General features: G+C 36.9%; 1 protein-coding gene across 1 annotated transcript in view; it reads right to left on the bottom strand.

Moving 5' to 3' along the window:
- Positions 1 to 422: 422 nt before the first annotated feature.
- The window catches only part of ARFGEF2 (ARF guanine nucleotide exchange factor 2), a 39976-nt gene continuing 20674 nt past the window's right edge, over positions 423 to 19724 (bottom strand). The window contains exons 19-39 of the mRNA XM_082491230.1: positions 18790 to 18941; positions 18484 to 18612; positions 17944 to 18102; positions 16543 to 16690; positions 15508 to 15607; positions 14799 to 14839; positions 14545 to 14714; positions 13786 to 13937; positions 13450 to 13622; positions 12198 to 12358; positions 11270 to 11400; positions 11043 to 11172; positions 10455 to 10590; positions 9522 to 9660; positions 9381 to 9435; positions 9007 to 9121; positions 8624 to 8754; positions 7394 to 7562; positions 6869 to 7007; positions 5669 to 5786; positions 423 to 4056 (exon numbers count right to left, since the gene is read on the bottom strand). Coding sequence (XP_082347356.1) covers positions 3880 to 4056; positions 5669 to 5786; positions 6869 to 7007; positions 7394 to 7562; positions 8624 to 8754; positions 9007 to 9121; positions 9381 to 9435; positions 9522 to 9660; positions 10455 to 10590; positions 11043 to 11172; positions 11270 to 11400; positions 12198 to 12358; positions 13450 to 13622; positions 13786 to 13937; positions 14545 to 14714; positions 14799 to 14839; positions 15508 to 15607; positions 16543 to 16690; positions 17944 to 18102; positions 18484 to 18612; positions 18790 to 18941 — 2825 coding nt within the window. The 3' untranslated portion in view covers positions 423 to 3879. The remainder of the gene's footprint in view (positions 4057 to 5668; positions 5787 to 6868; positions 7008 to 7393; positions 7563 to 8623; positions 8755 to 9006; positions 9122 to 9380; positions 9436 to 9521; positions 9661 to 10454; positions 10591 to 11042; positions 11173 to 11269; positions 11401 to 12197; positions 12359 to 13449; positions 13623 to 13785; positions 13938 to 14544; positions 14715 to 14798; positions 14840 to 15507; positions 15608 to 16542; positions 16691 to 17943; positions 18103 to 18483; positions 18613 to 18789; positions 18942 to 19724) is intronic.

Here is a 19724-nt window from a genome sequence, read left to right as displayed (position 1 = left end):
GCCCTGCGGCGCCTCTGAGAGCCGCGGGACGGCGGCCCCCGCTCGGGGCGGCCATGGCCGGGCCCGAGGCGGCTCCACGGGGAGAGCGAGCGGCTCCCGCGGACACGGCGAGCGGGAGCCGGGCGGCGGGTACGAGGAAGCGGCCCGAGGCCCGGCGGGACGGGCGTAGGCCGCAGGAGGGCAGAAAGCGGAGGCGGCCGAAGGGTAGGGGCCCTTTTAGCCATTAAAAGAAGGGGACAGTCCTCTAAGGAGAAAAGAGCAGGCGGTAGAAGGCAGGAAGGCAGGTAGTCGCGTGTTAAGAAAACAAACCCACTAGAAGTGAAAGCCCCGTAATTAGCACCAGTGATACGTTCTCATGTTGAATAGAGCAGGCTGTAGGTGAACAAGCTGCCTAATAAACTACATGAAAAAAAAACCCAAGCAACACTTCTTAAAACTTTATTGATTTACCACTTGATTAAAGCATGGAATATTATAACAGTATTATACATAGTATTTTCATGTAGAAAACTTTACATTTTTTTTTTCATATTATATAATTTTGGTATTCTCTCAAAAATGTATACACCCACTAGGCAAGGAATGCTCTTCTTTAAATTATTGATATTAAATGCACTTAATATGGAGATCTTCAAAAAACTTAGGCATTTTAAATATGTGAAAACATACATTTTACACAGAAAAAACATTAAAGGTGCTGAACTGAATTTACACTTTTGACAGAAAAAGCTTAGTTCTGTTTCATAGTAAAAGTTACTATTTTTAATCTTTCTCATTTTCCATAGTGAGATTGAGCTAAAATTTGGGGGGGGTGTGTATTAGTGGATGTCAGTTTAGATTGTTCTGTTTATGAGACATGGATAACAAACCACTGTAAAAATAATATTTTCTTGTATTGTAAAGACACAATGGAATCAACATAAAATAGAGTTTTTAGGGTTTTCCTCATTAGCATCCTCCCCTGCCTACCTGTTTCCTACAGGGTTCCAAAATAAGAAGTAATAACAAATATCATGCAGTCTCCGTATTTATACTATTACAAGTAAATCAGTTTATAGTTTAATTTCTTGTACAACACTTACTTTAGAAGTCTAAGAGGTTACTTTTTTTATTACTCCACGTATTGCACAGATGTCTTGATCTCTGCCAGGCTATGCTGACTCAGAACCTTGTTCTCATTCCCAGTTCCACTAAAGGCAACAAAACCACCACAGGCAGATAAGGTCTATGTCAGCAGAGTCAGGACAAGATCGGAACCAGCAGTGAAAACTGCAGGAGTTTTGGCTCAGCATTTTTAGCTTCATTAAGATGTCTATGGGGTATGATCTTTCTGACTGTATAAGGGAAACCAAACAGCTGATGTGAATAAAACCATTTCAGGTATTACACTTAATATACCATTCTTATTGCTTTAACATGTACAATCAAATTCAGAAAATTGACAGGATTAAGGCTGTTATAATCCAATTGCATTCCAGTTCCCCTTCTTCACGCGTTACAAAGTCTAGGATGTTTTGATGTCACATACTTAATTTCAGCAGTTTATAAATGGTATAAATACAATAAAAGCTTTGCTAAGTAAAAGAACAGTCTCAGAACAAAGTTGCACATTACAGTAAAGAAAGCCCACAATGTAAGGTAATTTAAGATATGAAAAATAAGAGACTTGTTTCAAGACATGAGTTGTAAGGCTTTCAAAACTGTAAAACACAGAAAAAGCATGCAACTTTAAAAAGTTTGTGTTTTGATAAGAGATAAGGGTATACATTCAATAAGGCAGTGACACCTTCAAAATCTGATAAATAAAGTTTCAAATATTTTCTTTAGGACTATCTAGGACCAGAAGAAAATGAATATCCTATTCTTGCAGATTTAAATAGAATTAAAATAAATACTTCATTGTTACTGTAATTGGCAAAGTGACATTACCAAGGAATGAGTAACTATACTAAATGCAACACAAAAGGACATTTCAAATGCAGCAAGTTAAATATCAGCATTGGTTATTTTTCAGTCTTTTCCTATTGTAAAATATAGGCATATATTCCCTTCTACTAAATATTTAAGATTTAATCTAATGGGCCTTCGAAAGTTTAAGAGCCACAACCGCCATGTATTTTTCTTTGGTTAAAAATAAAAAGGTGAAAGCCTTATCACTACTACTGACTGCAAAACCATTCCCAAACAATGCTTATATAGAACAGGCCAATGTACTGAAGAGCACCATATGAACCCTTTGGAAATAGCTCACCAAAAAAAAAAAAAAAAAAAAAAAGAGAGAGAGAAAGAGAGAAAGACAGACAGAATCCCAACAGCTCTCAAGAGTTGGAATTCTCAACTGAGTTGACCACCTCAACTCTGCCAACCTAACAGGAAACTCAAAAAGCAAAATCAGAGGTTAAACGCTTAATACCATTTAAGTAGGTTGTTGTTGGGTGTTGTTTGTGTGGTTTGGTTTTTTTTTTTGTTTGGTTTTTTTTTTTTTCCTTTTTAATACTGTTCTGTTTTAGGTTTGGCTAAGATGGACAGCACAGCAATTAATATAACACTTTTGTCTACATTATTTTAGGAAGTGGAACCTTTCCTCCCATCCAGCCATACTCTTCCAGTGTAGAGAAGTCTTAAAACTTTAAATTAATATTAGTTCAAAGGACAGACCTCAGCCCTGCAGTACTTCAACTGTAAACTGTTATTCTATCATGGAAACAGTTGTCACAGAAAACTGATGCATTTCAAAGAAAGAAAAATCTCTAGGGCAAGCAAAGCCTAGTGTTACGTTATGGTTGCTTCACAGATACCTTCAAAGTGTAGAAATGTATTAATAACTCTTGCAGTACATGAATGAACTTAAGTTTAATTTTGCTGGAGCAGTTTTGTGGGAATTCAATTGTCTTTTAGATCACAGTAGGAACTAATAGTTGAGAACAAAAATCATTTGCACAAAAAGACAAATCAGAAGTTGCAGATCTGTGGTAAAGAGACAGAACCTGATAAGTATTGAGGACAGGACTTCTTGCTAAACAGACACAATTACTATTAAATACATCAGAGTCAAGGGTAAAAAAAGGTGTTTTTATTTGTTCTGAACCTTGTTTTTAGTGTTACTGTATATACTCTGTCCATGATCTGGCAATGTATGAAAGTAAATGGAAAGTTTAAAAGTCTTTTTTTTTTTTTTTTTAATATGCCTTTAACTCAAGGCTAACAAGCTAAATAGAGTAGATGGTATTGTGTGTTCCTGATGTAAGACCTTCCATAAAACCAAAAAATAAGTCTCAGAAGATGAGGTACAGATATTAAAAAAAGTTTTTAAAATTTTTTAAACAGGAGGAAAACCCTTTTCCCAAATACTCTATGGGCTGTCCACTTCAAAAACCATAACCCGCTGCCTGGTCTAGTCATGTACACATGAAGAAAAGCCCAGAATGATCTTAGCTGGTCATTAGCCACTGCAAGTATAGTTTATTATGAACACATGTGCTAACATCACAAGGCTATACAACTATATTCATTATTTCCAAGGGTCATAACTTCTATTGAAGAATCCAGCTTATTTATCAGATTTAGCTGGGATGCAAGACTGAACAATTGATAAAAGACTAGAAGAGACAGACTTGATCATAAGGATGACAAGCATTGAAACAAAGAGACTTTACATCTACTGCATTAACTCTGTAAGCAATAATTTAAATAAAACTGCTGATAGTTTTGTAGGATGGACAGAACAGGATTTTTTTTTCCTCCTCCCCAAATACCATTGTGGTAAGAGTAACTTGCCGCTGTGTTGATACACCAGGGTCCCATTTTCTCCCATCCACTTTAATCCATCTCCGGAACATAGCTTTATGTACAAGCAGAAGTAACCAACCCTACTTAGGGCTACCATGAAGGTAAGGTCATCCCAGTTGTCCGTATCTGCTCCTCTGTTATGCAGATTTTGAACACAACACCTATACGCAGGAAGAACTTCCGTAGCACAGCTCGAAGCTCAGGAATCAGGTCAAATTGCATGATTTCACACAAGTATGGATAATATGTCGAAGCATGTGCCCTAAACTATTAAAGAGCATGAAAAAAGAATGTTATTCTCTATTACTGTAAGAAAGCGCAGAGTTTTTCAACATTCATGGGTACACCGACTTATTAAAACAAAAGGTCTCACCCATTCAAAGGCCCCCCTGGATGGCCAAAGGCCATCACAAGCCCAGTGTCTGCTTTCTACAGCAGCCTTAGCAGATGCCTCCAGGAAACCATACACAATGCATTTGGCATTACTTCCCTAAAACAAAGTCAGACTGTTTTGTGGCTCAGGGATTTCTCAGACTAGAGGTGGTATCAGGGACTACTTGTAGAAACACCCCCCTCTGATGTGAATTTGTCCAGTTGCTTCTCCAGCCTCTTTACAATATCAACCACAACACATAACAAAGCCTTTCACAGCTGAACCACTGTGTGAAGACGTATCTCCATTATGTGCGTTTTGGTTTTTTTTTCCCCACTCCTGTGACTTTCCATCTCCAAACATCTCATTCACTGTCTCTTCCAGTGTAACAATTATCAGTTCTTTCCCTCCCTTCATGCTAATAATGACTTTATGCACCTCTCATTTTTAATTTCTTTACTGGATAAAGGATAACTGAGTAAAAGTCTAACCTACAACAGTTCCATGTATGGCAGCCAGTCTATATCCCTTATTCCCATTGCACTCTCTCAACCCTTTTCCAGCTCCAGTACACCCCTTTTGATATGGAAGACTAGAACTGCAGGCAGTATTCAAGATGCAAATCCAAACTGAATTTACACACGAAATTTGTTTTGTCCTCTATTCCTTTCCTAATAACGGTCAGTATTAGTTACAGGGAAAGTCGATGGAACACTCATCACAGAACTTTTTATTATAAAAAGATACTGGGATTGTGTACTAAGGAATGGCCAAGTCGACGTTTTATCTACAAAGAGTTAAGACTATTCTCACAACACACCATAACCACAGGGACTTCACTGAATTGCTGTTACACGGAGAAGCCAAGCCACCACTACTATCAATTTCTTAAAATACTGATAAATTGCAATAAACTATCCCAAACCACACAAGTGTGAAGTGAAATTACATGCTTTGCAATACAGGAAAAAAAACACCAAAAAAAAAAAAAATACACCTTAAAACAAGATGAAGCTCAACAGTATTGGAAAGCTTAAAAAAAGAAAAAAAAAAAAAAGCAAGCAACTTCCAGAAGTTTCTCTGTATGTCCTAATGTAGTGAATATTTGCATTCACCTTTTCCTCAAAAAGGCTGAGATCCTGAGAATTATTTTTTGCCATCACCGTCAAGGAACCAGAATTCCAGTTTTACAGTGGTGAAATTTACCTCTACCATTCTTGTACAGCTGCAATACAGCACAAGCCCATCCTTTATTGCACACTCATTGTGCTTTTATATGAAAGCTCTGCAGTAATTCTATCAGTATTTCTGTACCACTGTGAATTCCATGGATGCAGTCTGATTTTTTATAACGTGGAATGCTTGCAAAAATGGAGATGTGACGATTATTTGACTAGCAAACTAGCCACCTTGCAACATGGATGATAATAAAGATTGAATTCAACTGAAACAGAAGTGAAAAAAATACCTGAATGCAAACAGACATCACTGCCAACCTATTCTTACCTTTTCATCACTGATTTTTAGTGTTTTTGTTAAAAGCAGCAGCAGGAGATTGGTCCAAGCTTCTCTGTGGCTTTCCGAGTTCACGGTAATAAAATATGCCAGAGCTTCACTGCATACACTAAAGAGATGACACATTTCAGACAAGCCATAAAGAAAACCCACGAGTTTTTATAACATGCACTGTTTGTCCTCTCAGTGTATTTTGTTTTCAAGCAAAATGCATTTCCATGGGAAAGTTTTCAATCACATGCAACAACTTTAATTACACACATTTGTCTTGATGATTTTTCTGTTACAGTAGTTGTTACAGATAACAGAAATAGTTTTCATGTTGTCAAAGAACCATGGAATCTGAGGTGATTTTCCTCATAAACATTCTGTAATTGAAGAGTAGTTACCTTCAATCTGCAAACATTGTTTCCTGATCCTGGGAAAGCTTAGGCAACAGCAACATGAAAAAGCTCTCCCTCCAATTCTAGACTGCTTTATTAAAGATCTGCAGAGCTCAGCATCACAGATTAAAGAGGGATTACTATTGTATTAATAAAGTTTTGGTCCTTGCTGTAGGCTGTCAACACAAGGTACAAACTGTACCACTTACTATCTCTTTTTTGGAGCGATATTTTAATTAAAGAGGGAACGGAACCTCCTCTTTTACACATTAAAGAGACTAACATGTCCATAGATGCTGACAAATCAGAATGATACTGAAATTCACTACATTAATGCCAGTTGCAAGTTCAAGCATTTTCTACATCTGACTAGAGATTAGTACTCTGAACTTACATACAACAACTCTCTTTTCAAATAAAGGGGACCACAATACCTTTTTATATTTATTTAGCATAATTTTCTATGTTTATCTAAGTTCCAGGGATACAGCAGTTTATACAGCATTCTGTTTAGATTACCGTACCTTATTATACCTCTGAATATCATTATGTACTCAGATGTGAAAAGTATTCATACACCACCACTCCTCTAAAGAAAAGCTAATGTCGCAAGAAGGTGCTTAATTGATTCCAAGTAGATTGCTTCGTTATGGCTAAATTAACTTTTAATGAAGAGTGGTCATATCTGTATCTATCTATCTTTATAGCTCTGAAGCTATGCTCAGTGACTTAAAACAGAACACTTGCATCAGGGATGCACTATACTGGCTGAAAAGGGAACGCATCAGAACCAAGCTGATACTCTTACCTAAGCAGTCGCTGCTGTATAGCATCCCAGGAGTCTCGGCGGTTTTCATCCACATACATTCGAAAGAGTATTCTCAAGCAACAAGCCAAGCTGCTGGTCTCTTGTTTTAAGAGATTGGGTTTTGATTTACCCTTGAACCCTAGAAATCAGTTACACATAGGGAGAGAGAGAACATTCACACTTGTAGTTACTAGCCAAGAGTTAAAGTTTATCAACAATATCTCCACTAGTGAAGAGTAATGATTTCTTGTCCAGATAATATTTCCTTTATTTTGACTGAGACCTAATCTATTTATGAAGATATTTAACTACAGTAGTACCTACTGTGAAGCTCTAATTTAATCAAAAAAGCAGATCATTCAGCAAACAATTATTCAAGCCGTCAGGAAGAAGACAAGTAATAAAAGCATGTGACACACTCAGATTTACTGTAGAGATTATTGCCATGGTATACTTTTGTATCTCCATAGCTAAAGCTAGAAATGGACCTCAGTATTTTCATCAGACTAAAAATAAAAGCCTCACCTGCTCTCCATAACACAGTTCGCTGCTCATAATTTGAATTAAAGGATTTTGAAAACGAATGAGACTCTTGCAGACAATCTAGTAACTTAAAGAGGTGATGTGAAGACATGTATTTATACATTCCTTGGTCTTCTGTGTCAATGTGGATATCTGCATCCAATGCATCTCGCTAAAGGAGTGGGGGTGGGGAGGGAAAAGAGGGAGAGAGGAGCGTCAGAAATGTATTCTTTTTATATAAACTTAAGAGACTTTGATACTTCACAGACCATGTATCACTAACTCCAGATTCCATTTTTAGGTTCAAGTGAAATATTAGCGTGATACAACACAGCAGAACGGTCCTTTCAAATATCAGAGTTGCACTCTTCAGCAGGGTATTTTGAAAGAGAGAAATTATGATCTATCCTAGCTATTGATAAGGAAAAAAAAAATAAATCAAGAACAAGGGAAGAATCTCCCTTATCAAGGCATAAAAGAGTGATAGCAATACAATATAGAACATTTCCTCTCCTCTAAGAGCTGACTGAGTAGGTCTGCTGAACTCCGAAAAACAAAGTGAACCACAAAAATAGTGCAAGTTTAAATGTTGCATAGTGTAGAAGCTCCCCATCTTTGGTTAATGTCAAGTTTCATTAAAGTTGGTCAATATTTTTAGCCAATTTCATTAGGAATCCCCAAAACACTACCTGAATGCACCAGCCCAAACTTGTAGCTTAACATAGCCAAGTAAGAGCTACCTTGCACTGTTCCCTAGAATCAGAATTTTCAGGGACAAGGACCTCTTCAAGACAGGAATGAGTTAAATCTTGACCATTAACCTTGCTAAAGTTCAACTTCTGCATCTCCTCCTATGTAAACACGTAGAGGCTGAGCAAAGCCTCAACTGTGGCTAAATGAAGCCACTCAGGCTAAACAGAAAAGAAAGCTCTCGCCAAAACAAACAAAAAACATTCTTGATGAGTATGTATTCCTTATAAAAAACAATGACAATATATTATATTGATAATAAAAATAATGGTAATTATAATAATCCAACAGGCAGATTGCCAGGAAACACTGGAGGCAGTAAAAAAAATAATCACAGCTTAAGAGTAATGAGACACACATTCAGGGTAGCACTGAGAGAAAGAGGAAGAGACTATATACTCTATTTTGTAAACACACTTCAGAGCATTTGATAGTCTGTGTACTTTACTGCCACAGCAAGGTTATAAATAAGTCTGGTGGTACCTGAGCTGCAGCCATGTGCTCAGCATCTTCCTTCTTGCTTGTTGCTGGATAGAACACTATATTATCAATGGTCTGTATCAATTCCAGCTGTACCACACACTTTATAAGGAGGCCAGCAAATAGTTTCTGATCTAATGAAATGGAGTAACACAAGTTTAAGAAGCAAATTATGACAATTCACTTACAACAGGCTAGCAGAACACTACATTACCATTAGCATTTTGATATTTAGTGATGCCATGAATTATCTTATAAAGAGAAAATTTCTCTGCAAGGCACACAAGTTGTAAAGATATACCCCAAGTCTAAGTGCCTCAAAACTCTCTACAGAACTACAAAAGTAGACTAAGAGTGCATTTAATAAACTTGCTTGTTTTCCTTACTTGTATAAGGACCACCTTTCCAGCTCTCATCTGTTGGATTTGAAAATTGACTTTGTCCTCTTTCTGAAGCATTTTTATCCATGCTGCTTAAAGACTGGTGATCTAAGTCTAGATCCTAGAAGAGAATGCAGAACAATTTCAGTAATCCAAAACACTAACTACCAACAAGCTATCAGTTTTCAGATGACTTCATTAATCTTGGATTCAAAGGCTTCCTGCACCCATCCTTTATATCTTATTTTACAATGACACCAAATACAAGCTAATGTCAATTCCAGTATTTGTTGTCAAGTATATTTACTACAATAAAATATTTTGAAAGCTAACCTAACACAAAACCCTTCCATTTTTTCTTGCACTGAATTAACTCTTACCAAGTGTTTTTCAGCTGAATCTTCCTCCATTCCCACAGGCCTCCATGTCAGCAAGCTTCATAAAGTTTAAAAAAAAAAAAAAGGTAAATATTGTTGCTCTGGAATCGGGTATTAGTATAAGAATTAAATTTATGGACTTACACATGAGGAATAGTAGTTTTGAAGATTTCCAGCATACAATTGCATGTCTGGCCCCAGACTTCAGGGCTGAATTTCTGTCCGTTGAGTATTACAAGGTTTTCTAGGCAGTTTGTACCTGATCGAGCCAACTGCTCATTATCTGTGAAAGAAGTGTTCCATATTTATCAACTTCTACAATATCAATAAAAAATTAAGCATTCTCTATTACTGCTCCATTAAATATTTTTACCAATATTGTGAAATGCATGGTATCACAGCTCAAAGCCTACTTATATTACAATAATATCAAGCTTAGGAATCTCCTGAATAAAAAATAGTGTTTAAAAATAGACTTCATGAGACCAAAATCCAAATGGGGAAGACAAGACAGGACAGAAGCAGAAAGGAAGCTTACAGAGAGGCAAAGGAAGGAAAAGCACCAATTAGAAACTTATGATTTCCTGCAAGGTAGTCCCCCCAGCATTCCACGGTACCAATATGCAGGATTTCAGGCATAAAATTTAGAGCCCCAAAGAAAACACGTTCTTTAGAAAATCATATTTAAAAAGTGGTTGAGAGAAGAGGAGGGGGAAGGGGGAGAAAGAGGAAAAAAAAAAAAATCAAATACCTCATTTACACATACATACATGTATGCATTCTATCTGTACAGCCAAATGGACAAAGGCGGTTGGCAGAAGATTAACACAACTCTTCAAAAGCTTTTGCTGTGTCACAATAGCACCATAAATACATTATAAACACACTAACAGAAGAGCTGCCTAACTGATGAAACAGAATGATGCTCCACTATTTAACATACTGCATCCATCTATTACATAACATATTGTCCTAATGGTAGTTTTTGTTCTTCCAAAATTCAGTTAACTTTCCCCTTCTTAAGTAATAAGCATTTAAAAAAATACATTAATCAAAAGATACAAGTAAATAAGCTACCTTGTTTCACACACCAGTGTAACTGTGCAAGTATGTCAGGAAGAAGGATCTCATTTAAAGCTTCATAAAATTGTGTAAATACATCACAGATGGCATAAAGTGCATGGTTGCATGTAGTGGTCATCCATTCAGATTTCTATCAGAAACAATGAAAAGTCTTTATTTTTATGTTGGTTCTTCTACGATAATAGCACTCGGCTTATGCATGGCTATTCAACAAAGGACGTGGCCTCTGAGGAGAGGAGTAGAATTTAGATAAGACTAAAAAGCCTCACTACTGCAGATGTCTCGTCAGAAGCATTTAGTTAGCCACATGAATACTGTTCAGAAAATTATACACATTCACAACAAAGTGTGAATATTCTCCTTGCAAAATATTCAGACAGACAGAAAGGTCACTGGATATTATAACAAGTTTCATACATACCACAGAATACAACGAGGTATTGCTATGTTTGGGGCAGTATGGGGTGGAAACACACTGACAAGACAAACAGTACAAACTGCTGCCTTGATTGTTTGAGTTCTTAAAAGAACAACTCTAAGGTTTGCTTGCTTTCTAGGTTTTGTTTGTTTGTTTGTTTTTACCTCTGTTTGTTGTTCAGGGAGTTTCATATTATCGAAAATCCGAAAGACAATTCTGAACAGATCTTGCCACCAGTGATTTTCAAAGGTATGGCCATAACTCTTCATTATTTCAAACATCACTGTTAGGCCTCTATAAACATCCCCAAACAAATAAAGGAAGAGATGTTAAAATGCATACCTGTGATCTTTTCACTAAATTTAAAAAAAAAAAAAAAAAGCTTTATTACCTTGTTCGAACATCTAATTTGCAACGATTGATGATACAAGAAAGTTCAAATAAAATAGGAAACCATCCTCTGACCCATACTCTATCCCCAGGAGCAACATTCATGTCATCACTCGTGTATTCTCTTAATACCTTGGAGATGCCAGGAAAAAAAAAGATATTCAAAAAAACATCAAAAATCTTTAAGTATGACAGATTTAGATACTACTAGTGGCAAAGAGAGACTTGAAAAGTCAGCTTAGTTTCTACCGTAACATTCAAATCCTGTAATATGTAAGTATAAATGTGAGACATAACTATTTGTAAAAATACCGGAAAAAATATGGAAAATAAATACTTAAATCCGTTTTATTTAAGTCCTGCAAAAGGCTTTACAAGTTGCAGAGGTTTGGACCTTAGGAAGCAAGTTTAACAGTGACAGGCAACAACTATATAAGTATCAGTTATAAGGAAATTTGTTTGGCATAAACCAGTTCTACCCTTCTGTAGCATATTGAATACAGCATGCACATCTTGCAATGGTAACTTGCAATTGCAATCTAATTCCAGGCTCTCTTCGGCAAAGTGATTATCATATTTTCACACAACAGACTGATGTAAAAGAATATGCATGTTTATAACCACTTTAAACAGACATCATTATGGTGACACAACACAAAGCATTGTTTTCCAGGTCATCCTAACACTAGAAAAAAAGAGACTATTTCATTCGGTTATTTCCAGTTTGGACTGATGAGACCGGAAATCTTTTAATTAGACCCAGTTTACTACTTATATAATACCAAAGTGACTCCTAATTCTGAATAAGCTTTTACTACAAACATTTGCTGCTGGGAGACTGAAGCTTGAGTCTGAAAGCTATTAGTTACAAGATTAGTCCCAGTTTAACAGTGGAAGAATATACAAGGGTAAAAATTAAAAGAAAATACCTGTGGTCTTTCTGAAACATATTTTGCACAGTAGCGAATAAGTCTAATAGCTTCCATGCTGGTGTCCGGAAATGCAACATTACAGGCAAACTCAGAAAGACATTTTACTGCATCCTGAAATGAGTCAATTGCTGCTGGAAAGTGCTGTTGAAAAATATTTGCTGCGAAGAACAAACAAATACACATCTTAAAATTTACTGGTATTGAAATCCATAGATAAACTACCATTGATCTACAGATGTCAGCCATGGTATACCACTACTGAGCAGACAAACACACTCCAGCTCTTCCAGGTTAAATATGGTTCTGTCTTCCCTTGCATTCTTCCCCATCCCACCCCACCAACCAAATTTGTCAGCATCACATTTTCTCAGGTTGGATAATTGCCAATTTTATAATCTAGGATTGCTTATATGGTGCGGTTCACTCCCACAGCATATGCAACCCAAAGCTCTTAAAACATTTTGAGAAATAATAGGAGTAAAGCTTGATGTTAGCTTCCCTACTGTGAATGAAGCTACCTAAATTATCTAAGCCTGTTAATTATTCATTTTCTGTAGAAAGAGAGGACGAAGCAGTTAGATTTCTGTCTTAAGGGATAGACTACACACAAAACAAATCCAATGTGTACAAGCTTTTGAACAAACTACAACTCTCAAGATCTATGCGCTTCAAATTAGCAAAAAAAATGATGTTACTATTTGCATTTATTAATGCTGTCCATAGCTTTTTCTCCATGCTACTTAATGGGAAGAGGGTTTTTCAGGACATTTAAGAAAGCTACAATCGGTATCGAAGGCCCTTTTCAAGAATATTTCAGTCGGTTGTCTTCCTTTGAAACTGGCAGCAGTATGTTGTTCAAATATACTTTTATCTGCTCTACAAGCAGTCACATTTCAACGTCACAAGCTTTATGATCCCCACCATACGATACTGAATCGGCATGGAAGTTCGTGAAATACATTCCTTAATCCCAAACAACTTATTGTGACAGATGGGGCAACATACAAACTTATTTAGTCCAATCCAAACTTCCGAAGTTCTATAGGAGGTATCTATAACTAGTTTCTCCTGTCCATAGCAATCAGGAGACTTAACGGGTAAGACCTATCTGCAGAGTTTAAACAGTCTGCCTACAAGACCTTCTGTTTATTTACCTGGAAACACAAGTCTTATTCAGATGGCCCTTTTAAAACCAGAATCACAGCAGCTAAGGTAATTTGGGTACTCCCATCAGTCGAGAATTACTTACTAACTATGTGTGCTGTAGTTTGAAAGGCCAGCTCCACAATATTCCCATCATGGTCTGACGCTGCTTGATGAAAGACTGCAAAGATATTCTTCCAGCCTGAACGAATATTACCAGCTTGAGAGTTCACCATCTGAGCAATACAACGTATTACCATGTCCCGAATAGTTGGAGATCTTAAAAAAAGAAAAAACAAAGTAAGACTTTGTGCCAGTGTAAAATTGTGCCACTTGTCAAGTAACTGTGCTACTTCCACGTACACTACAATCTAACCTGTACCAAGTAACATCTTTAAGTAGGACTAAAGCAAGCTAACACAGAAATTGCAGTGCATCACACCTGTTTTTCTTCATAATATGCTCAAAAGGCCTTAGGAAGTCTTTCTGGAAGCGGAAGTTGGCTAATTCTCCCTTCTCAAGAAATTTCATTGACAGCTGCCTTAATGAGTCTACTGCAAAGATGGCAACATCTTCATTAGGGTTACATCCAACCTAGAAGAAAAGCATATTTTCAAAACACCAGCTAACCTATTACTTATATGAGTAACAAATTAATCACTCAGGTTTCATGTCAGTCCACTAAAAATTGCTAGCACATTCTAGTTTTCACATATTTAGAAGACAGGGGGGTTACTTTCTGAGAGGGTTTTCACATGCATTTGATCCAACCCATGGATTTTGTATGCAACAGGTGCAGAACTATAATAGCCAGCTAGACAGTAAAAAAAAAAATTAAAATCTTAAGTTAAAAAGCAACCCACCCAAACATGGTCCAGTTTCCTAAGGAAAACAACTTTGTTGTTCCAGGATCATCTGTATATATTTTAGAGGAAACTAACTTGGCATTTACTCAGAAGGATAAGACAATGACACAGAGAAAAATTACAAATACAAAATTATATAATGAAGTGATTAGAGATCATTCCCATAAACATTTGCATATATACACTTTAGATCTTAAATAGATGCTTCCTTTAGGTGCCTTTAATGGATTTTTTTTTTAATCACAACCTACACTATGAAGAACATAAAAGGAAAAAACTGATTAAAGAAGTCCTGCTATTCATGTATGTTCTGTAACTTGATTTAAAAAATATACCTTATTGAAGTGATCTCCAATCACGTGCCAAATCCTTGACCACTGCAGCCTAATGCGATTCATGTTGTAATATGATATCTCCACTATCTTCTGCAGGCTGAACATGCGTGGATGGTGTGGGGAAGCCAGCTCATCCATGGAAACAGCACACAGCCATCGGACGAAGTCAACTGAACATTAAAGCACACTACCGTAAGCTCAGGATGTTACATTCCAAGAGTTCCTGTAACCCACCAAACGGTCAGCATACATACCTATTGCATTTCCATCCAGCCTAGTTGATCCTGTAAATATCCTATGGAACAAATGAGTTGCAGTTTTAGCTGCGCATCCACAAGAGTCAATCACATCTTAGTGCTGTAGGCAAACATCAGCACATCTCCTGCAGGTACTTTACAATCCTGCATGCCATAAACTCTGCAACTGTTTTATTCTTACTCCTTGGCAGCAGTTCATGTCCTTCCCTTAGTCTAAGCATTCTCTTCCCTGCTGCAAGTCAGTCTATGATGCTCCTTCCCCACCGCAGGAAACGGGCACAGGCTCACAATTTTATCCAGGCCAAGTAGCGCTGGAGCAGTCATTTGGGTAACAGTATGTTACACAATTATCAGACAGATTTGTAAAACAAAAATAGCTAAATATTGTAATACCAACCTAATTCTGGTCTTCACTGGCTTAGTCCAAAGAAAAAGCCTAAGAACATTTGCATACACGCAGTGCCCCTTCTCACAATACACTACATTAGTTATGCTACCATTTAACGACAGTCTTTCTTTTGTGAATATTACATGCCTGAAGAGATATACTTATTGGGTCTAGAGAAAGCATCTAAGTATCAGCATCTTTCTCACAAGAAAAATAGAGTTCAAGAACAAAAGTCCCCGTCAGAGTCTGCAAATAAAGTAAGGATGGTCAGTAACCTGAAGTCACATTTTCCCCAGAAAGAGATTATATTCTTGGTACCTGTCTACTGCTACCACTACACTCTGTGAACTGGTCTCTCCCACGGACTCTTGAATGCTCGCCATATGCCGTTTATCAGCTCCACTTCCAACGAGGTTACCTGCAATAAAAGCCATTAAAAACCAGTATTTAGCATCATGAAATCGTGACTTTATATTAACTTTAAACAAGTGGACGAAGACAAATGACTACTGCTTCCAGTTAGATTGTAATTTACGTGGAACAGATGGTGCCTTTGCCAGATCTATGCCAGATTATTACAAAATAAACATCCAGTAGGAAGTATGTTTTTTTTTTCCCCTCAGGGCATTGTGTTTTGACCATCATGTTTATTAAGTTAAGATGATGCAATGCTGTTAATAAAAAATGGAAGTGATAAAGTATTATTTTAAACTATGAACTCTAAGTCAGATATAAGTAATGTTGGGCACAATTCTGTTATATTCAGCATCAACTCCAGGGTGTTTTCAAATTAAAAGGTTTCCTTGATGGTTTTCCAAAGATCGAGGCAGCTTCCCTTGTCCCTCTAATTTACAGCTTAAATTTTAAGGTTTGTTTCTTGCACATAATGCAGGAACAGTAGGAACTGAAACAGCAAGCCCAACATGCAGAGGTAAGAAATTCCTTTGGAAAACCAGTTATCAGTCATTGAAACATCTATTAGTTCCTAAAGGTAAATGGCTTATGTTTCTACTACTAAAAATAGAGCCTAAAAAAAAAAAAAAAGAACTGATAAAACCAGTAACAAAATCATGACTTATAAGTATGGTAAAACAGTTTTGACAAAAACATATTCCAGCAAATAAATTTGGAGGAGTTTTTTTTAAATAGCTTAACCCATTTACAAAGTTAGAATATATATGATAATAACTTATACATCTTGAAATATACAGTTCAATTTCTTTAAGTTTCATTAATCCAATATATCTCCCCCTGGAAGCAAGTAAATATATTTTAATATCTGATAACATTAAGCTTTCTTAGCCATCATATTTCACTTATATGTCCACCTTTGTGAAGTCCAAGAAGTCTTACCTAATGCCAGGCCCATAAACTCTTCCCCTCCAGATGCATAGCCTTTAATGCTTCCTTCCCTTTCACGCCCAGAGCCAGATAAATACCGAGTTTTCACTCCAGTTCCTATAAGTTGTGCTAGTTCCAGCTGGCTAATACATTTCAAGATCTAAACCCAAAAGATATTTAAACATTATGTTTCTGGGTACCATTATATTTTTATTCTTAATGTATATTTGTATTTAATATTTATAACCTTCCCAGGTTCTCTAACCTTTAAAACAACTTTGACAACAGTAACAGTTTTGATGTAGCTGAAGCATTACTAATCCAACTGGAAATAAAGTCGAGTGATTCATTCAAGATCACCAGCTGCCAGGAATTATTCCAATACAAGGAAAAATAAACAGTACCCCAAAATTTAACTTGGATCTCTAACTACTAGAGGAAACCTTTCTATTACTTCTCACAGCATCGATGTTCAAAACTATGAACAACTTGGAAGTTGATTTTCTAGAGAGTTTGTTGTGCCAGGGAGATGAAAAGACTGAATTATTGCAGCTACCACTTTGAGTAACAACACTCCAATGTAGACAGTGAAAATGCCAAAATTGTGCCTTGCCATTAGCACAAAATTGACTATCTCTTCTTTCTTATTCCTCCACTGCAACATCCCTTGGACTGGAAAAAGCATTTGTGAGGGTATGCTGTAAGCCGGGTCCAAGTAACTTGTCAGCTAGAGTACCTTTTAGCTCATATTATCATGAAGCCAAAGACTATTGCCAGAGAACATAATGCAGCAGGGATGCCCCTTTTAGCAGCCACACAGATTTACATTCAATTAAAGAGCTCCTGGAAAACATGCTTTAAGAAAATACGTATTATCCTGATAACCTATCCTTACCTATACCCCACCAAGTTATTTTAGCTCTAATTTTTCACGTGATCATGGTATAAATGTTGCCAAACACTGCACAGACAAGTCTGGACCTGTGAGCTAGAATATCTTTGTTTACATGAACAAGAATGCAATAGTTTCTGTGCAGAATTCTCTGAAGTCAAATGAGATTTTAATATGGTTTTAATTCCATATCAAAAGCACTTACAAAAATTACAATATTGGTCACACAGAGTCTATAGGGTCTGCAAAAACAATGCAGTGCATTATTTTATATAGAATCATAGAATGGTTTAGATTGGAAGGGATCTTAAAGATCATCTAGATCATATATACACACACACACAGAGATTAAAAAAAACACAAGCAAAATAATGCACTTGCATCCACATTCTCAACAGGGTTCTGACACATGCTGGGAGCTAAATGCAGTTACTAAAAGACTGAAAGTAGTACAAGAACAAGATCCTGCAAGCTTTCAGAGGACGATGCAGTTGCACTATTTAAACTAATCAAGTTTTTACCTCATGCCAAGAGTTGCCAAGATAGTTGCCATCTGTGTGAGCGACCGTAATAAGTGTCTTAATGGTATCTATGTTCTTCTGTTTCATTTCTGTAATACTGGAACTGGCAGTCAACAAGGAAAAACGAGCAAGGGCCTGTACATAAGCATCTCGTTCAAGCTACAAGACAGAGAAACAAGCATCGTAATCAAGTTCCTGAAGAGTTAGAGAAAGCTACTTGTCCCACATGCCTACACTATTTTCCTTCTATGTATAGGTGGCACTACTATAGCACTTTTCAGCTGACGGAGCGTAGGAGGCAAGTTAGCAAACACTCTTAATAGGAGACTCAGCAATAAAAGGGAAGCAGAGTTAAAGAAAAGCTTGAGGATATCAAGATCTTTAAACAAACTAAAACGAGATTGTAATATTTTATTTTACCGTTTCAAGAAATCGGATGAGATACAAAAACACACATACATAGAAAATGAAGTAATTCTTAGTCTCCCTCCCAGAGCCTACACCACCCTTAGCAAGCCCCACGCTAAGTCTTATACAAACCTGCATTCCAAAGATACAGGCTATTCTAATTGCACATCGTATTCCTTCCAAACAAAGGGATGCAACTTCTGTGTCATCACAGTTCTGCAAGCCAACACTGTAAGCTGCCAGCAGTGGAGTCCATACAAGCTAAAGAAAGGAAGAAACTTAAGTTCAGAAAGCTACTACAATTTTAGCCAAAAACACTAGGTAACTGAAACCAAATATTTCCAAAGACTCCACCTGTTGCATTACTTAACTCTTCAAAGTAATTTTCCATGCTTAAAGCTCTTAGCAATGAAGATACAAGGAAAACTTCACACTCACTTTGAACATGGGTCTGACATGATCTAGATGAGTGGCGCTAGTAAAAGGAGCCTTTGCGTGGCTTACGGCCTCCATGAGGGCTTTAGCTGTTTTAGCCATTTGTTCCATCTCCAAGTTGTACAACAACCTCCGCTGCTTCTCATTAGCTACACCTAAGGGGAACACCACACAGTTGCATTGGTTTCTTTTTTATAAGAGCATATTCCATGTCTTTGCATTGAGCATCACAAAATGTTAAATAAAGATATTGCAAATGAAATCTGAAGATAAAAATCTTCCAGAATGTTAGAATTCAGGAGTTTGTCACAGGTTGCAAGCAAAGAACTCCAGCACTAAAACCCACACCCCAACTGAAGACTTTATTCTATACAAAATAACTGTTTCAGCCCTTTATTATAGGCCACACATTATGACTTAATCATTGGAAGTCAGCATACTAAGTCACTCTGCCTGTAAAAATGGATGGAAAATCCTTCACCTTCTTCAGCTGACAGCCTCAAAACAAAACTAGCCCTCACCAACTTTATAAATAAGTAACTTAGAGTTTCTTTATCCTTATACTGGAGGTTGCAACTTCAGTTTTCAAGCAAATCAATTTCGTTCCTATTTTGATCTAGAAAACCTGCAAACTGCACCAAACCCACTGAAAAACACTATGCTGAAGATCCAGATTTCACTAATTTGATTAATACTGGCTATTCTGAGCAAAAGCAGAGTACGGCTAGGATACTGGTTTCTAGTGTACACTACACACAGAAGTCCTTATTTGGTCTAGATGAGGACAGGTGACTAGATCATGACAAATTCTCTGATCTCTTCCTTTTTCAAACATCATCACGGTGACTGCGGCACTTATCAGCCTCTGAACTATGACACGCTACTGATAAGGAGACAAAAAAAAACAACCCAAACCAAAACCTCACCTGTTGTCTAGC

This window comes from Vanellus vanellus, assembly GCF_965231255.1.
Source record: "Vanellus vanellus genome assembly, chromosome: 15".
In the NCBI taxonomy this organism is placed as follows: Eukaryota; Metazoa; Chordata; class Aves; order Charadriiformes; family Charadriidae; genus Vanellus; species Vanellus vanellus.
Note: the sequence above shows the minus strand (reverse complement) of the source record. Positions and strands in the feature narration are given on the sequence as shown.